The following is an 18,696-nucleotide window of genomic DNA, read 5'->3' on the forward strand; positions in this document are numbered from 1 at the left end:
TGGGATTGTTGATGTAACAGCAAGTCCAAATTGAATCTAGCGAGCTGTTTTGAGCTGAATGTTAAAACGATACTTCACCCAAAAAGTGTATTTTGCCTTTCAAGTACCCACAAATAGTTGTGTTCGGCTCTCAAAGAGGATTTTTACACCTGTGACTCCAGAATGCAGAGAGCCATAGCCACGTGTGTTTCGCTCCAAGCTTAAACCGCCCATGAACACCAACGACTGTCTAAACATCCGAAAGAGTCCAAAAATATCCTTTTATGAACTGTCAAGTGCATCATAAAATCCACGTCCCCTTTATCCAGTAATTTGCTCAGTAATCCACAAACACTTTGATTTGAGCTAAATACAAACTTTCACAGACTTATGACCATAAACAAGCGCCCGTTCACGTCAGCGCTGAACAGGAAGTGTTGTACTTAGTTTTTAGCAGAGGATTAATGAGCGTACGGCTGGGGGAAAAAGAGACATGGATTATACCGGATGATGCACTTGAATGTTAGCAGACATTTTTTGGATATTTTTATCAGTAAAAATCTGTTGCCATTAGCTTCATGAAAATATTTGGCTTTCTGCATTCTGGGGTCACAGAGACGCAGGAAGGAACAGACATCTTCATGAGCTCATGACACCTTATCACGAGTTCACTCTTTAGGCGAAGGATCGATTTAACATGCTCACAGCGACAATGCTAACAGGCCGGTGTGAAGAACCTTTACCAGGTTCATAACCTTTGTTGAATTTAGCACTCTAGTATTTGCCAAAGACCCCTTAAAAACTCACTGCTTTCCAAAGCAGCAGTTCCCTTGTTTCATCAAGGAGTGGATGTTGAGACCAATGAGGCAGATAATGTAAAGGTTCATATATATATATATATATATATATATATATATATATATATATATATATATATATACACGCGTGTGTGTGTGTGTGTGTGTGTGTGTGTGTGTGTGTGAAGGTATAAGTAGAGTTAGTGTCTCGGAGCTAAACTAGGAGCGGTGGGATGGTGGTGTGGTTTCCTTGACGTAATCTGCTCCAACACCTCTGATACAACTTCACATGATTGTTTTTATTTAAACGCTAAAAATTCAAAGTTCATCCAACAGCCAGTGTCAATGAATACTAAAACCAACACATACCACAAATATAAACATCAATTTTATAAATCGACAAATTTTTCATTTGATAAAAATGTTTTGTTTTTTTTTCCTTTTTGCAAAGAAAATCTTGAACGATACAAAATACAAACACAGTGAAAGTATCAGGACATCAGGAGATGAAGTAATGACTGGTCAGTGTTTGGAGTGCAGGTGAAAAAGCATCACTGTCAGACATAAAGTAGGATGTAGAATGTTTTTGTTTTTTTTCATTTTATGTCTTTTTTTTTTACAAAATCATACAAGAAAAGATAAAGTGGAGAGCCATATCAGACATCCAATGATAATGCCAACCATTCCATCTGAAGCATTTTAAAGTCAAATGTAAAATAAAGTCATTCCAATCATAGCCATCTTTTAACTTCCTCCAGTCTTAAACCTGCTGACAAGCAGTGGAACTGTGCTTCAACAAGCCTGCTTTAAAAAAAAAAAGAAAAAAAAAAAGAACAATGAGATAAAAGAGAGAAAATGTTTTAAAAGAAGATGTGATTCCATGTCCATAAACAAAGGCTGCAAAGACCGGCCGTGCAAAGACTCTGTAGTCCAGGGTGAGACACGTGTCCAACCTCCTCTGGGGGAAAAGTTCAGGCTTCACTGGAGATCATTGGAGAGTTCGCAGTGCGTCCATCAGACGTACTGCTCTTTGGGGAAAGTGTATGCTGCCACCCCTGGGGGAGGAGAGGACAGACCTGACACCGAGGGGTATTTGAAGATGGCCGTGGTATGTGACGGAGGAGAAAAGGTGTTTTTGGACATGGTGGTGGTGCTGCTGCTCGTGGTATTGGTGGGTAGCGGGGAGTGATAGGGGTGCTGGGGCAGAAATGAGATGGGAGGGGAGTAGGGTTCTGGGTAGTCCTCCTTGTTGCAGGCAAGTCGGTAGCTCACGTAATCTGCCGTGTTGGGAAGTTCTTCATAAAACCTCCCTGAATGCTGTAGAAGATGGATGACAAAATGAGAACAAACCTCCACACCAACAGTCGCCTCTAATTACTCTGACGTTCTCATGAAATACCCCAGCCAGCAATTTGGCATCAGAAAGATGTCAGTGTCAGACAGACATCCCTTTAACCTTTTCAAATGTGTTTATACTGTAGCAGTCGAATGAAGCCGCTGAACTGTAGGTGATGGGACACCAAAGTCTTCGCAATTTTGCACCGAGGAACGATTTTTCTATAATTTATTAATGATTTTGTAGACCCAGGTTTTCACCGATTGGTGAACCTCTGCCCATCTTCACTTCTGAGACTCAGCCTCTCTAAGATGCTCTTTTAATCCCTTCTTAAACCTGATCGTGTCACTAACCCGTTACTATTTAACCACATTATTTTCAAAATGTTCCTCCACCTGTTTATTTTCAGGATGGCTTCTTTGGCGCCCAACTTCTTCAGATGTGTTGCTGCCATGCAAGTCAAAATGAGCTAATATTTTTCACGTCTATGTTCAATTGTGATTAAATGATGAGTTTATCAGATTTGTAAATCATTGCGTTCTATTTTGAATTTACTTTTTTTGAATTGGGTTTTTACCATTCCATTTACAAAATTGTCGACCACCTGACGTTAAAACCGACATCTATGTCTCATATCAGCGTGTAGCTGATGGCAAGCTGGACGGCGATGCTGGGAGTTCACTTGTAGACTATTTAGAATTCCGGTGGGGAAAAGGAAAATCGACCGATTACACTAATTCTAACATATTATAATAAATCATTTTTTACAAATCTGAAGAAAAACAACCCCTAACTCTTCACGGGATTATACCTGAATATCATCTGCAGGTCTTTTCCTTATGGGCTGGGATAATTTTCTTGATGGAGAGTCATTTCTGATGAGAAGGAAGAAAAAAATGAGATGGACAATGTGGACGATTCGGAGTAACAAGGAAGTAAAAGCTTATAACGGGAAAAAATAACCCAAAGAAAACCAATATGACGAACGAGTACTTGGGGATTAAATTCACGGGGCCGTGCAGGCACTAAGATGATATATTCAACATAAAAAAAAAAAACAATGCAAGAATAAATATTAAAGATAGATGTGTATCAGCCATGGGGGTTAGATTATGGAGCAGCTTCAATAAAGAATTAAAAAACTGCAGTTCAGTAAATAAATTCAAAAGGATGTGTAGATCTGATATAATATATAGATATAGAACATCGGTGTGATGTAAATGCACTTTGGTCTTTTTGTTTGTTTGTTTTTCCTTTTGTTGTCTTGTTAGTTCTTCTCTTGTCGTGTAACTTTGTACGTTTTTGTTGTAGTTTATTTGTTTTTGTTGCATTCTTTTCCACTATAAGGTATAAAGGGTAGGCACAATGAGCTCAGGCTTCAGCCAATGCCTTTTTGGCCTGTTCATTTATTTATTTCTTCTTCTTCTTCTTCAGTACTTTACTTCTTCTTTTCTTTCTTTTCTTTTTTCTCTCTATTCTTTTCAATTTGCAATGTTGTTACTCCAAACGACCAAATAAGCCATTCATTCATTCATTCATTCATTCATAATGGGGTGCATCCTCAAGCGAGAGAGAGAGAGAGAGAGAGAGAGAGAGAGAGAGAGAGAGAGAGAGAGAGAGGCAGATCCCAAGGCGGTATGTCACATGCCCTGAGACGGGAAATCAGGGTGCTACACCTGCCTCTCTCAGGGCGACTCACCCCCCACAGCTACACAGCTGACTGACCTCTCACAGACTTTAATGATGACGTGGATCATTTTGCACCGAGCAGCAACGACACATAATTTAGTAAAAGCTGTGTTTTCTCTTTGCGTTGCCATGAGCTCGCTGACTGTTATCATTTATCTTATCTTTGGAGGCATCGTGGACTGTAAACGTACGAGGACTCATCTTTTCTGCTTCTTATTTTGAGCACCAGGACCGTGATAGTAATGCCCATGAGAACTCCAGCAGCCAGCAATAAGGCCACGACGCTGACGACGTCACTTGTTGCTATCTGCGGGAGTGGCTTTTCTACAAACAAAACACACACACATTAGGAAATCTCTTTGAAAGTGACGCATCGATCAGGGCGAATGTAAAATCATCAGATTTTGGCTGCAGGAAATCATACCTATAATGCTGACCTCCACGATGCCTGATCTTGTCCCGATGCTGTTGGTTGCGTCGCACACATAAATACCCTGCAGGTCGTATGTGACTGGCCCTTTAAATGTGAGGACATTGTCTCGGATCTCTGCGTTGCTCGGCATGGAGCCATTTATCCTGCAGGAAATACAGGAAACAACATTTAAATCACATTTGAGTTAAGAAGCTCGAATCGTGAGCTGCACAGTCCAGAAATCACGCCTAATTTTTAATGAAGTATTGAGGTTCTGCGGTGAATTCACTAGCATGGTACATTTCACTGAACACACACTCACAGTCTCCACTGGTACAGAGAGACGGCTGGATTAGCGTCAGCCTGGCAGCTCAGCTGGACATTCTCTCGGTTCAGGTACCAGTTTCCATCATAGCCGTCTACCGAAACATCTGGCTCGTCTGGTACACACAACAAAATCATATGAAAAAAGACCCTTGAAAACCCCACCCTTTACTATGAAAGACTTACACTGAATATCCAGGGTGACGCTGTCGGTAAAGACCTCCTCGTTGTAGGAGGTGACACAGGTAAGCGTCTCCTTGTGAGTCTCTCTGCTGGGCACCAGAACGTAGTCACTCTGAATGGTGAACGTCCCATCTGAGTTTCTGTACTCTCGGGTGGTTACTTCTCCCGGGACCCTCGTCTCCCACCTGCTCACGTCAAGGTGATATTACAGTATGTAGCTGGTATGTTTATCAGCTGGTAGATCAATCGATTTAAAGCTCTCATAGCTATCAAAGACACACATCAGGGAGAGGAAATCAGAAACATTTTCGAAAAGAATACGGGTTCGTCAGTCTTTTATAAAAGTGCAATAATACTCTTAATAATTTGACAGCATTAATACAGCACCTTTCACCTCAGAAAACAGAAGGCTTCATCACTCTGTCAGGAGGACTGCAAATGAGTAGCTGGCCAATTTTTTTTATGAAAGTTGACGGTGGTGGTGGTCGTGGGGTGTGTGTGTGTGTGTGTGTGTGTGTGTGTGTGTGTGTGTGTGTGTGTGTGTGTGTGTGTGTGTGTGTGCGCGCATGCAACACAGGCCTAAGAAGAACCCATTACATTTGGAACTGATCCAAATCTAATGGGGCAGATTCTTCTTCCTTTTTGTTATCACTGCAAAATGTAGCATTTTCCAGCAATGACACACCTGATGGTACCAGGTGGTTTTCCATTGGCAGAGATGCAAGTCGCCACCGGGGTCTTCAGGTTGGATGCGCGAGCCACCAGCGTCGGTGTAGACAGACTCATCTGGGTTGTGGGCCGAACTGAGCGAATAAAAATAAACAACATGAAACATTTAACATTTTGAAGGCATTAAATTATAGTTGCCAAGCTGTCACAACGCTCCATAAATCGCAACTCAGACTCTTCTTCTGAAAGTAAGTCTTCAGTGCCGCTTTCCAGCTCGGTTCCACAGTGGAACCACCAGCCAATGAATGAGCCGGGAGGCAGGAATTCTACTCAACGTGCAAGCTGGTAACATCTGCGGCCTTCAGTCAAAACAGTGCGTGTTTTTGTGCATGACGAGCGCACACCTGGACCAAGAACACTTGGATTATACTGGATGATGTGTTTGAGGGTTCATATGAAAGTTGGGTTTATCTTGCTGTTGTTAATCCTCATACTGCAGTCGCTACCAGTGACACGTGCGGCTGAAGCAGGGGAAAAACTTCTGAATGATTCAGTCCAGTTTTTTTGTGATTGTTGCGGGCTAAAATCCTTGATTATGTAGCACGTTTTCTTTAAAAAAATGCGATGGAATATGCAGGATATTTATGCAATTTAATGCAATGAAATTGCGGGAATTTGCAAAAACTGCCATTTGATGAATAAGAAAAAAAAAAAGTGCTTCCCCCAACACTGTGTTCTCACTGGGCTACGACCTTAATGTGAAGAGTCATTTCTAATGGCTTCCTGTGATAAGCAAGCATGCCACGTCACAGGAAGTGCTGGGAATAATGAAGTTCTCATCTTGTTTTATTTCAGACCTCAATAAACACACGGCTCAAACTTACAAAACGTTGATAAATCAAATAAGTTCCAAGCCTTGTTTGTCGGCAAATGAAACTGATTTGCGGACTTCATCGTGTCTTCTTTGCGGGGTTAGCAGCTTTCTGATGACGTCACTTCAACAGGAGGAAAATGGCTGCTCTTGTGTGACGTAAACGCAACACTTTTCGACTTTCTGCGAAGATATGTGTGACTTTTTTGGGAATGAAAATGCAGGGATTGTGAAACCATGCAAGCCCCGCATTTTTCATGCATTTTCTGTGGAAATCTCTGATTTATGCAGCGAAAGTGGGGTTTCTCTGAAAAAGTGCCCAGTGCTATGTTAAAACACATAGACGTGTATTCGCTGCACTATTCCTTCAAAAAAAAAATTCAAGCTGAGAAACGGTTAGACCGCTTAACATCAGCCCGGCTAAAGTTGTCACAGCCTCGACAGAACAAAGGTCCAAGGTCACCAACAAATGAGTCAGTGGATGGTTAAAGGAAATCACATCTGGCACCACCTCTTTTCCAAGGTCAAGGATGAACATTTTGTGCTCATTTAATCAATAAAATGTTTTGATTAGCTTAAATCCCAGCGGGTCTGTCCTACCATAGACGGTGAGGTTGACTAAGTTTTCCCGGTTCCCAGCAGGAAAGGTGGTGTATTCACAGATGTAGGTGGCCTCGTCAGAGAGGCGCAGCGAGGAGAAGGTGATGGTGGTGTCCTCAAGAGTAGGAGTTCGACGCCTCACTGCTGCGTTCTTGAAGGTAACACGGTCCCTGTAGGGCGGGGCCACAGACACACCCAGGGAAGGGTTGGCGATCGCCACGTTCTGCTTCGTTCCATTCACCAACTTCTGCCATGTTACCTTGAGAGGGGAGAGACATCTGGATAAGTTCAGTAATAAAGAGTCCATCAAATCATCAGTTTCTCAACAATAAACCCTAAAACAGCAACATTTCAGTCATTCGCTCAAGTCAGCAAGTGGCTAGCGATCACATGACCTCTCAGTTCCAGCCTCTCACGTTGCCCTTCTGTGACTGTCGTAGCTTGGGTAACTCCTTATCCTATCAAATACGGCCATCGTCAGGTCAGAATTAACTTTGCTCTGTAGCTGTATATCTCTGTGTATATGTCTATATTTAGTGATGTTAGCAAATATTAGACAGCAAAGAATTTGCTTCATGTCTTTTCTGGTATGAGCTGTCGAATAAGCAGACTTTATATTGTGATGGACGAACAGAGGCTCTTGGTCCGGCTGTTGTCTCTTTCTAAGGAGACGGTAAAAGTTTACACTGATTCATCTAGAATCTACGGCACCTGCCCCCAACATGAATGACATTTCTTTGTTTTGGTAAGCGTTTGTGTGTATGACATGTGCACTGCAGTCCTCTGTCCATTCAGTTGTGTGCGTCTCAGCTGTTGAGGAGGATGAGCACCTGGGAGATCTTGACAGGCGGCGAGCTGTTGATGAATCGACAACGTAGATCTACCTTCGAGCCCACATATCCTGACTTCCCATCATCCATTTCTACAGACTGGCCTTTGACTCCTGTGGTAGAGACAAGAAAGACATAGTAGTCCTGCACATTAGACACACACACACACACACACACACACACACACACACACACACACAGGTGGCATCAGACTGGCATGCCCTAAGCTCTTCACAGTCAGCACAGCACGTGGAGCTTATAAAGTGAGCCGAGCTGTCAGAGGTGATACTTTTTTGCAGCGTGAGAGGTGCGCAGGGGTCAAAGTTTATGGATTACTGCGGAGTATAAATAAACACGATTTGTTTGGTCGCTGTTCCCACTGACTTACTGATCCCCTGGAACAAATCCACAGCAGAACCCCGCCCCTTTCCCTGAGTGGACTCCAGTCGCATATGTTCACGTGTGTCGGTCAGGTTCACTCTGACTAATTTGTCCAGTAGTTTAGAGAGTAAGACAATGACTGCTGTCATTGTGGTTAAGCCCCAGTTATAAAATATGCACAACCATGCCAATATTTAACATTAATACTCAGCAATCTTTGATGAAAGGATCCAAACTCTAAGCCATTAGAATCAAAAACCTTTGGAAACAATTTTATTCCTACAGGTAATATAAGAAATACATCCACGTACCAGTTATTGGCAAGTACCTTGTTCTAAGAATGACATATTTTTCTAAATAGTTCTCTAAGATAAAAGTGGGTTTTTAATGTACGTATATTTCAAATGTATTACCTTTGATTCCTTGGTGCTTTGGATTTTCCAGGTTTGGTAAAAGAATGTCACTTTTAAACAACTTTTTTTAATCAAACTGAGCTTGACTTGAAATCTGGTGAATACTGACAGACTCTTATCGCCGGGATAAGAACTTTGTAACGGCTGTAAGATTGAATCAGTCTTCACATACTAACCTCATAAAGAAGCTCATGCTTTCTTTTTCCTTCCCAGTCTCAATAATAAAAAGAAAACTGGCATGTAAAAAAATTAAAAATAAACACCAAATAATATAAAACAAGCTGTCAAATATGAATTTTTTTTTACACATTTGATTTTACTCTGATTTGTGTGTGCGGGTGTGAATGTGTGTGTGTGTGTGTGTGTGTGTGCGCGCTTTACCCTGGAGTGTTTTCCAAATTTGGACAAGTGTATTGTGAAATATATATAATGGGGGCATCATGGTTTCCCATCATCATTCAAGTCCAATATTTCCATGTTATTAGTGGAGGGATATTGATCGGTCTGTCAGCGTTCTCGTCGGGTCTCTGTGTCACAATCGACCAATCAGAAATGTTCCAGGCTGTCAGCGCAGACATGAACTCTGACCTTGTGATAACCGTGATATGCTTGCTCTCTGCTCCATGAGAGTGGTTACTGTTACTCACATGATAGAGACTTAAAAGATCAAATTAAACAGAGGATGTTGTCTCAGCAAACACTGGCACACCACCGTCAAACAAGACTAAAATTCTAGTATGTGATGTTGGAGGACGCCAGTCTGTCAGAGTGTCTATAACGTGAGTTCCTGTGTTTTAATATATGCAAAGCAGTCATTTACTACAGTCCCTCTAGTGTGTGTGCAATCCTCACTGGACTCATCACTGCACCGCACAACTACAACTCTGCTCTCTATTCATTTTACTGTCATTTTATTCCAGAAATGTTTCGCCATCGCTGCCTCGGAATGCAGTGATGAATGGTGGATTCCACCCGCCTGTTGATTACTGCAATACTTTGCTGAGCTGGAAAACTTTGTTGTTGAGATTTTAAGAAAAAGTACTGCTTCCAAACGAGGCGTAGTCATTATTAGGGTCATCTGTGACAGTGAAAGGATTAGAGAATAGCTTAATGAGTTTAAGGCAGTTGTGTGTAGGTCAAAAACACCTGTGCTGACGTCTCCAGAGTTATTGGGTGTTGTTTCCATTCATGTTTTCAGGTCAGACTGAGCACAGCACCAGCAGCAGCACGGTGGTCAAAAGTGCACCAAATTTCGGGCTTGGTCCTCTGTATAGTCTATTTTGTCAGACTCATCTAAGTGCTGAGCCCATGTGATGCTAACTCTATGTTGCCAGACAACGCCTATCCAACATGAATCAGGACGCTGTTACTGTGTCTTTACATTCTTACGGATAAACCAGCATAAATACACACTGGTCCCACTGCACAAACCCTCGTATCTGCTGTTTATTTCCCTTCTGGTGCATCGCATGCAACATCCTGCATCCTGCAAACACGTAACGGCAGCTACACGGATGTCACACATGAGGCCACGGTAGGTTATTTCTTATATGGTTTCCCATCACTAGAGAGATTAAAATACAGAGACAAAACATCATTTTGAGAATGTATCTGTTCCCTAATTGAAAAGGTTTAACTCTGTGTTTCGTGTACAATCAATTATACATGCAAACATGCACACAGAGGCTCAGAAATACTGACAGAAGGCTGAGGACCATCTGCACTTCTCACATCAATCAGCAAAATACGATACAACCTGAATTTGTCTTTGTTTAGTAACAAGTTAAATCATTGTGTGTTAGAGTCACGATGCCTCCCATGCTGTCTTTCATATGTGGGTGCACATGTGTGTCATTCGGAGGGAAGTAGATTACAGCCTTTAGAATATTAAAATGTGACAGTGTCAGTGAATCTAAAGTCCATAGGCTGCTCTGTAGATATATGTGCACGCGCGCGCACACACACACACACACACACACACACACACACACACACACATATATATATATATATATATATATAAGTATGAAGTAAAAAAAATATATGCTTTCACTTGTATTTCTATGGATTCATCAAACATGGAGTGATTTATGTCCTGGTAGATTAATCTTTGTCATTTAAACTGAAATGTCAAATTACACCCCTTCTTGAATTGATGTCACAAAACTTCCGGCATTTGAACACAATGTTGCTATTGAATAATGCATCCACTTTGGAGTGTTTAAAACTCTGCACATAATTGTGCATCACAGGAAGAACAAAAGCATTTACTGAAGTGCTGATGGAGGTCAGTGGTTGCCGTGTGTAGCGCCGCGACAAGTAAGGGTATGAAGCTCTCCCATAAACCTTTCTCCTGATGGAAGAGGAAATTTAAGGGCAAATATAATTGTGCATTTTTCTTCAGCCTCATATTTAGTTTATACAGATGAGTGCTATGAGTTTTATCATCGTTGTTGCATAAATGACAAAACGACAACTAAACTCAGGGCGATGTCAGAGAAAAAAAACCTGACTTGACCACGACAATGCAACGCCTCATTGTGTAATGGTGGTCAAATTACGCGGCAGCACCGCAGAGACTATGCAACTGGTTCCCTTTTTCCTCGCAGAAGCATGAATTCCCTGGTTGTTGTTAGAACACAAGAAAGCTGCATCAGGTGGCAGGCTGGCATGATGGTTGCTACCAGCAAACACCAGACTTAGCAGCGGGAGACGACGGTTAAAGCAGCGGCGTGCGAATCTTTCGCCGCAACAATATTCAAGTGCCACCACAACATCTAGGCTTCTCCATTTTTGGAGTGTTTATTTGATGGTGTGGTCATCAACTGAATTCTATGTGATCTTTTTTTAACTTCATCACCTTACACAGAAAACTAACTCACACTCTCCCTGTTCGTCCCCAAAATCTGGTTGGTTAGACCCGTGTGATCGCCGCCTCGGCACAGTTAGAAGAGGTCAGAACCGCACGGAACACTGACAGCAGCCAGGTGTGTTTGGGTGACTTCAAATTAATCAAAATATTACCCTATGTACGGAACATTCTAATGCCATTGTTTCCGTGGTGCTAGCATGAAATCTTAACCAATGTCACGCCAGATCCATGTATTTCCATGAAAGCGGATGTTTTTGGCAGGTGTTTTTGACCTACCTTCTACAGCATCTCAGCCAAACCAGATTTGCCTCCTTGTTTCGTGGTCAACAGTTGATGTATTTAAGAGTGAGAGATTTATACATGAAAGGGTCAGTTTGAGAGGTCAAGGGTGAGAAAAGGAGGCTGCGTTCTATCCCCAGTCTGGCAGGATGGATGTGGATGACGATGGTGAACAAGAAGCAGCACTTGCATGACAGACGACAGAAACAATAACTCACAACAACAAAACCATCAGGCTTTCTTCCTGTCTGTAAGACCAAAGTTAGGGTTAAAAAATGCTAATGTGTGTCATGACTAATTCCCAGTGGTGTCCGTATAGTATTTTATAATGCATTTTTTTGGGTTAAGTGCCTGAAGTACATTTGGTCTGCAGTTAACTCCAGCTCAAGTCATACATATTAATTCATGAATTAACACATCGAAAATAATGCAGTGGTGAATTCTGAAGCTTTTAAGTGTTTTAGCAAAAATGATTAAAACAAGTAGAAAAATTCTAACTTTAACACACACACCCACGCGTGCACACACGCACGCACACACACACACATACACACACACACACACACACACACACACACACACTCATCCCACTGAAAGTCCCCCTACTGAGCTTTGTTGCTGAGCTGATTAGCGGTTTTAGGTGGTGAGGGCAGAAAAGCCTACTTCTATCTCTCTCTCTCACCCCCACCCCCCCCCCCCCCCACACACACACACACAAACACACTAGTCTCTCGTGTTTGCTCCACATCTCCCACCTTCCTCCTCTCCAACTGGGTCCATTCACATTCTTCTATTGTTTTAGAGTATGGGAAATGACCTCACCAGTCCACACCACAATCGTCTATAAACAGCAGCACCATGGGAACGCAACTAAAACAATGGTAATATTGTTTCACACGAGCGCCGAGACCTGACGCTGAGCTTAATGTTGATATCCTGATTGAACATCCTCCATCTTTTCATCATTCACATTATGTGACAAGCCATGTCTAATCTGGGTTCCACAGAAGTGGTGGCACGTACTGTTGATCAATATGGTAAAATAATGGAAAGGTACATTTACGATCTTACTTTTCAAAAAAGCAACAAACCTAATTGGTCATCTTTATTTGGCCGGGGTTAAACCGTGAGAGTCCATGAGATTTATGGATTGCATAGGCAGCATAGCATTTAAAAAATTAAAATAGAGAAATCTTAAAAAGAAAATTGCAATTATTAAAACAAGAAACAACCAGAAACTCGTCAAGAGCTCAACCGAGACTCGACTTATGCTTCAACACGTCCCATGGCGACGAGGCTCTGCTAACAGCATGTCAGCTCCAGCTACCAGGGGCAGCTCAGATTGATGACTGGATTACGTGGTGATCTACATGAACAGTGTTTGACTGTGATTGTTGTTCTAACACAGCTTCTCCCTGTGAGTTATTTCTGGGTCAGGACGCTCGCTGCAAGCAATGAGCTACATGATACCTGCTTGCTAGCATACAATTCTAACATGCAAAGCTGGGAGTGGTAGGGCCTGGGAAAGTCCATGGTTCAGTTTGTGTCAAAGATTTAGGGTCACAGTTTTTGTTTAATGCTCCAAAAATGCACCAAACATCAGCACGAGATATATATCCCAGCATTTACATTATTTTGTCATGTAGTCTTGGAGAGGGTATTTCAAGAAGAAATACTATTGTCTTTCTGTAATACTGAGAACTATCTGACAATTCGAGGGCAGTGTGTGCATGTGTGTATTGAACTGTTGCCTCTTGCAAAATCAATGTTTTATTGAGGTTAGAGATTTAGCCTGGGTTATTGTCAAGATCTTTTCGGTGTCTAGCATGTTCCATTGCTTCCTATGGAGCTGCCCCACTTAGATAGGAGTAATGGGGGGGGGGGGGGCTGAGAAAACTGCTGGGAAGTACTTTGGATTGTATACCATGCACCCTGCCTTTGCTATTCAATAAAATTCATCCATAAAGTGAAAAGCAAATTTAATGTTTTTTTTGTTTTGTTTTGTTTTTTTACCGTTCAGACATTCATGACATCCCTTGTGTATGGGTATAATGTTTGCCTTTTTCACCATCAGAGCTTTGTGAGTTTGCATGCTAAAATTTGCAAATGAGCCACAAGACCATGTCCTTATTTTTCATTACGTGTTCAATCCATCCATTGTCTTCCGCTTATTCCTATTATTAAGGGTTGCGGGGGTGGAGCCTCTCCCAGCGTCAACGTGCGAGAGGTTGGGTTCACCAGTCCATCACAGGGCCAACACATAGAGACAGACAACCATTCACACTCACAGTCACACCTACGGTCAGTTTAGAGTATCAATCAGCCTCGTCCCCTCTTGATGTCTTTGGACTGTGGGAGGAAGCTGGAGTACCAGAGAGAACCCACACAGGAACAGGGAGAACATGGAGACTCACACAGAAAGATCCTGTGATGGAGCCGGTACTGGAACCTGGAACCTTCTTGCTGTGAGGCGACAGTTCTGACCACTGCACCACCGTGCAGCCTCACCCTTGAACCATTTAATCAAACTGACAGATTAAAAAAAACTTGAATTTTGTTTGGCATAACTATGAAAATTTGGGGCATAATTCATAATAAATTCTTACAGTTCCCTGTTTCATCAATATGTAAAGAAAAAAAAAGGGAGACAATCGTTAACTAACCCAAGTTAACTATAATGTCACACTGATGCCAAGCCAGTGTGATTAAGATTAAAATCATTAGGCCGACATCTGCATTGATGCGGTTAAAACAGATCCCAGGCTGGCTGAACAAACAACTCCATCTATCTTCAGCTTCCCTCACTTGGCAAAAAACTGACCTCCCGCGATGGACAAGAAAATGAAAACCACAGAGAGACAGAAGAGAGGGCAGATTAACTGTTTAATCTTTGGGCCATCAAATCTGTGATTGATCGGGGATTACACACTGTGTTTGTGTCTTTGGCCTTTGGTGATTTATTGTGGAGCAAACCTGAAGCAGAACGAAGACCGGCTGATTCCCCTAATGCACGCACACGCACGCGCACACACACACACACACACACACATACACACACACACACACACATTTCCCTCATTTGGGCTGTGACTGCAGTTGTGACTAAATTGTGAAATCTGTGATTCTTCAGTCTCATCATGACACCATTCAAAGAGCACCTTTACCAAAAATGTGACTTTGCGTCTCTTTTGTTAAATTGTGTGTGTCCATGCCCCCAATTTTACAGGCTGAAAATGAAGAGACATGCTGCCTCTCTTTATTTTTCCACACAATCAATTATAATCTCTTTGTTTATGATTGGGATGTGTGTGCACATGCATGTGTATTTGCATGTCTGTGTGGGTGTGTAATCTCTGGTGCTGCAGGAGCATGATGTGTGCACTTGGCCGGTGTTCAGCAGGCAGCTCACAGGATTATGATGACTGTTGCAGCTACATCTGCGTTTTAGGACATGAGAAGAGAACGACCCCAGTAGAAGAGGGTGGGGGGTGGGGGGTGGGGGGTGGGGGGGTTGGAGGTCTGAGGGATGATAAAGAAAGAACGCCAAGCTTAAAACAGACCAACTCTGAAAAGGGAGTTTGCAACAAACCAAAAAAGAAGAGGGCAGACGTGGTGTGTTTATGTGCTGGATTATTTCAGAGGGGTAGCGTCTGTGTGATCCACTGTGGATTATGATGAAATTCATGGGGATATCTGTCTGTCCTCATCAGCCTTTTATTCATCTTTCTGACAAGAAGTGTCACAAACTTTTATATGAAGGGGAAAACATATCAGTGCTTTCCTGTGACACCACCTTATTTAACCTGCTGGCACCCTGCTGGCACCCTGCAGGGCCTGACACCTGCCGTGAGTCTGCACCGAGTCACAGCAGGGACAGCCAGAGTCGCCTGGGTTTTGGCAACAATCATGTTGTTACACCCTTCCTGCTGCCTGTGTAGCTCTAATCCACTGCTCCTTCCACATGACAATCCTACACACACACACACACACACACACACACACACACACACACACACACAGAGTAACACATACACATGTATGTATACAGGCAAATTACTGGTGCAGAGCGGTTTATCACCAACTGAGTGAAAAAAGCAATCGCAGCAGATGTCAGAGCAGCTCAACACATCCGTATGCTCCCACAATTGCTTTTGTCATTACGTAATATGATAAATGACCCCCCCCATCCATTTTTATTCCACAGCCAGCTGCACCTGTTACATCCAGCCAAGATTAGTCCATTCAGTCAAACACAACACCTTAAAATGGAGGGACGCACCTGCTGACAGCAGGGCAGGACTGGCAGAACATAATGAAACCATGTGAATTATTGTTTTGACAGTTTTATAACACAGCCAAGTTGGGGGGGGGGGGGTAATGTTAATCACAGTTCAGATTAAATCAGTTTGCGGCTTCCAATCTACAGCGACACTGCGAATGGACACACACAGTCCAACAAACCTGAGTGAAGCCTGCTATCAAAACACTGTTCGTTAATTGCAATCACAAAAATATTTTAATTTTTTGGAAGCGTATTAATGATGTAGCAGGATTAAAAAAGACATTATCTCCACTTTACAAACCTGAACATATCACATATTTGTAATAATAAAATGAAAATAATACTATACTATAAAAACTATACTATAAATAATACTAATTATGATACTAGTTCCTTCTTTCTAAATGGTTCTTGTTAAAAAACAGCGGAATTAATTCACCTGTTTTCATATCACCTGTGTCACTATTTCATAAGCAACGTACTCAGATAAATTACTCTGTTTACCTGAAATAAGACAAGTTGTTATCAGGAATATCCTAAATCCAGTCTTGTCCATGTCCAAAACACCGTTGCCAGCTTCTCGCTGTGGTTCGACTCCCTGCAGGTGCTTGTTCTCTGCCTCCTGCCTCCCAGACTGAGCTGCTGTCCCTCCGGGTCAGGACAAACCTTCACTCTGACCAAAATAATTAAATATGAAGTCAAACTTGCGCCTTGCGACACTTTTCTTTGCCCCCAGTCGGACCTGCCTCTGGTAGCGGGGGTGCAGCAGTCTGTCCGACGGAGGCTCGGCGGGGATAAAGCAGCTTAACGCGTGGGCAGATTATTTCCGAGATAGCCTACCCCCAGTCCTGGCCGACAGCTCTCAGTCACTGTGGGGCTTGAGCTGAACCAGCCACGAGCCAGACGCACCGGCACATTTACAAACAAAGGCGGGCTGCTTTAACTGCGCGCGTTCAATAGACGCACTCAGGGGCCCCGGCAGGCAGGGGCGCAGCTACGGCCCCCGGTGACGTTGGGCCCTCGCACTGGAGGTGATGCTGGGACATGAAGGCATCAAAATATTAAAGGACCCATATTATGCCATTTTCAAGTTGAATATTTCAGTTTTGATTCTGAATTTACCAACATTAACATGTATTAATATTAAAAGAGCTGCTGGTCGCCCATCTACAGGATGGAACCCCCTGACTAAAGTCCCCTCTAGCTTGATGCTGGAAATGTCACAACCCAAACTATAAAGTATGACAGTTACAATTTCAGTGAAACCCCTTGTGATGCGTTAAGGGAGATTAAATCTGAACAGCTCATTGAACCCCCAAATCATAGCTCAAACCAGCCTACTTCAAAATAGCAGTTTTAATTTCAGTTTGGATGTTGGGAGGCCCTAAGAGACCCAAATATAAGTATAAAAACCCCTGAGGGTGTGAGTTGTTATCATAAGGACACTAGTTTACTCAAACAAGCGACAAATCAACAAATTGGTCCGTCCACACACTCTCAAAAATAACTCACATGCACCCAGAAAACAAGTGATCAGGAACACGCTTGGAGAAAGAGAGAAGGGGCTGGGATGTTTTCAGTGTAGACTAGGGTACACACATCCATAAGTTTGTTGTTGCTGTTGTTGCAAGATTAAGAATCTAAATGAAGTGAGGAGAGTGAAGGAACTGCTGTGGAATCTCCTATTATTATTATTTTTTGCCTGATGAAGATTCTCTGTGAGTGAAATGTTGCTGCCTATATAGATGTATGGAGCTACACACCCCTGGTGGTTCCCTTTTTTTTTTTCAGACACTTGTATATTATATACTATATAATGTAAAATGTTTGCCTGCACATGAGTAGAATTCACTCTGCATTTGGAAAATAGCAATGATGATTCAATATCACAAACCCAAACACACTCTATGAAGTAATATCTTTTGATTATATATGGTAATCCAAAAAATATATATTTAATAGCATAAACCTGACACTTTCTTGTCATCCTGTTCATCTGTCTCAGACAAAACTCAGTACTACACTTTTCTGAATGCGTCAGCGCTGCTGGACCAGGCTGCTGAGCGACGGTAGGACTGTGACGCTCCCAGTCAGCTTTTCTTCCTGACCATGAGCAGAAGTAGAGTTGTGAATGTTCCTCACTGCTTTGACAACTCTTCTTGTTTGTGTTGTAACTTTTCTTTTAAGGGCACTGCATAAGAAGATCAGCCAATAGTCAGAAAAAAAAGACTTAGGTGTGTGGAAGTCTGAAGAAGAGCGCGGAGCTCAGAACATCACTGCAGTGAATATCTCAGTAAAAAAGTTTCAGTGTTTACACTTTTGACTGCGGCGACCTTCCTCCATGTTTTTCCTGTGGATGTGTAAATGTTCTACTTTTATGGACGATGTAAATCGCTTCCATGTTGTCTTTTTACTCTCAGGTTTGTCTGAAGAGGAAGAATTCAACTTCTCATGACCTCTGCTGTGTGATGCAGGGTCTGGACCTCCATTACTTCTACTGGCCTTTAGGTGGAGACAGAGACGTTTTACATGAGTCATCCTGTATGACAATTTAGGAAATGTGTCAGATGTCAATAAATTCATGTGCATTTCTGTGCAAACATTGTATCACTGAAGATGAACTGTCTCTATACTCCGGTGGAGGTAATCATCCTATCCTCCACCAGTCATAAGTACAGAGAGTATAACAAAAATGGCTGACATTCAAGCTGATACTAACTAGTAGCGCTAAATTGGAGCTGTGCATCAGGGCTGCAGAGCTCTGCAAAGGTAATGAGAG

At 42.4% G+C, this 18,696-nt stretch overlaps 1 protein-coding gene across 1 annotated transcript; it reads right to left on the reverse strand.

The window, feature by feature from the left end:
* Positions 1-1,048: 1,048 nt before the first annotated feature.
* Positions 1,049-16,810, reverse strand: nectin1a (nectin cell adhesion molecule 1a). The gene is made up of 10 exons (XM_086226066.1): positions 16,422-16,810; positions 7,691-7,803; positions 6,861-7,119; positions 5,406-5,523; positions 4,724-4,905; positions 4,536-4,653; positions 4,226-4,377; positions 3,993-4,125; positions 2,924-2,987; positions 1,049-2,093 (listed from the first exon to the last, which is right to left on the reverse strand). Exons 1-10 carry the CDS (start codon positions 16,471-16,473, stop codon positions 1,791-1,793), a joined length of 1,494 nt encoding a protein of 497 aa, XP_086082192.1. The 5' UTR covers positions 16,474-16,810; the 3' UTR covers positions 1,049-1,790.
* Between the last annotated feature and the right edge of the window lie 1,886 nt (positions 16,811-18,696).

Source organism: Aulostomus chinensis, chromosome 15, assembly GCF_037954235.1.
Source record: "Aulostomus chinensis isolate RoL2024-O1b breed Wild chromosome 15, RoL_Achi_v1.0, whole genome shotgun sequence".
Taxonomy (NCBI): domain Eukaryota; kingdom Metazoa; phylum Chordata; class Actinopteri; order Syngnathiformes; family Aulostomidae; genus Aulostomus; species Aulostomus chinensis.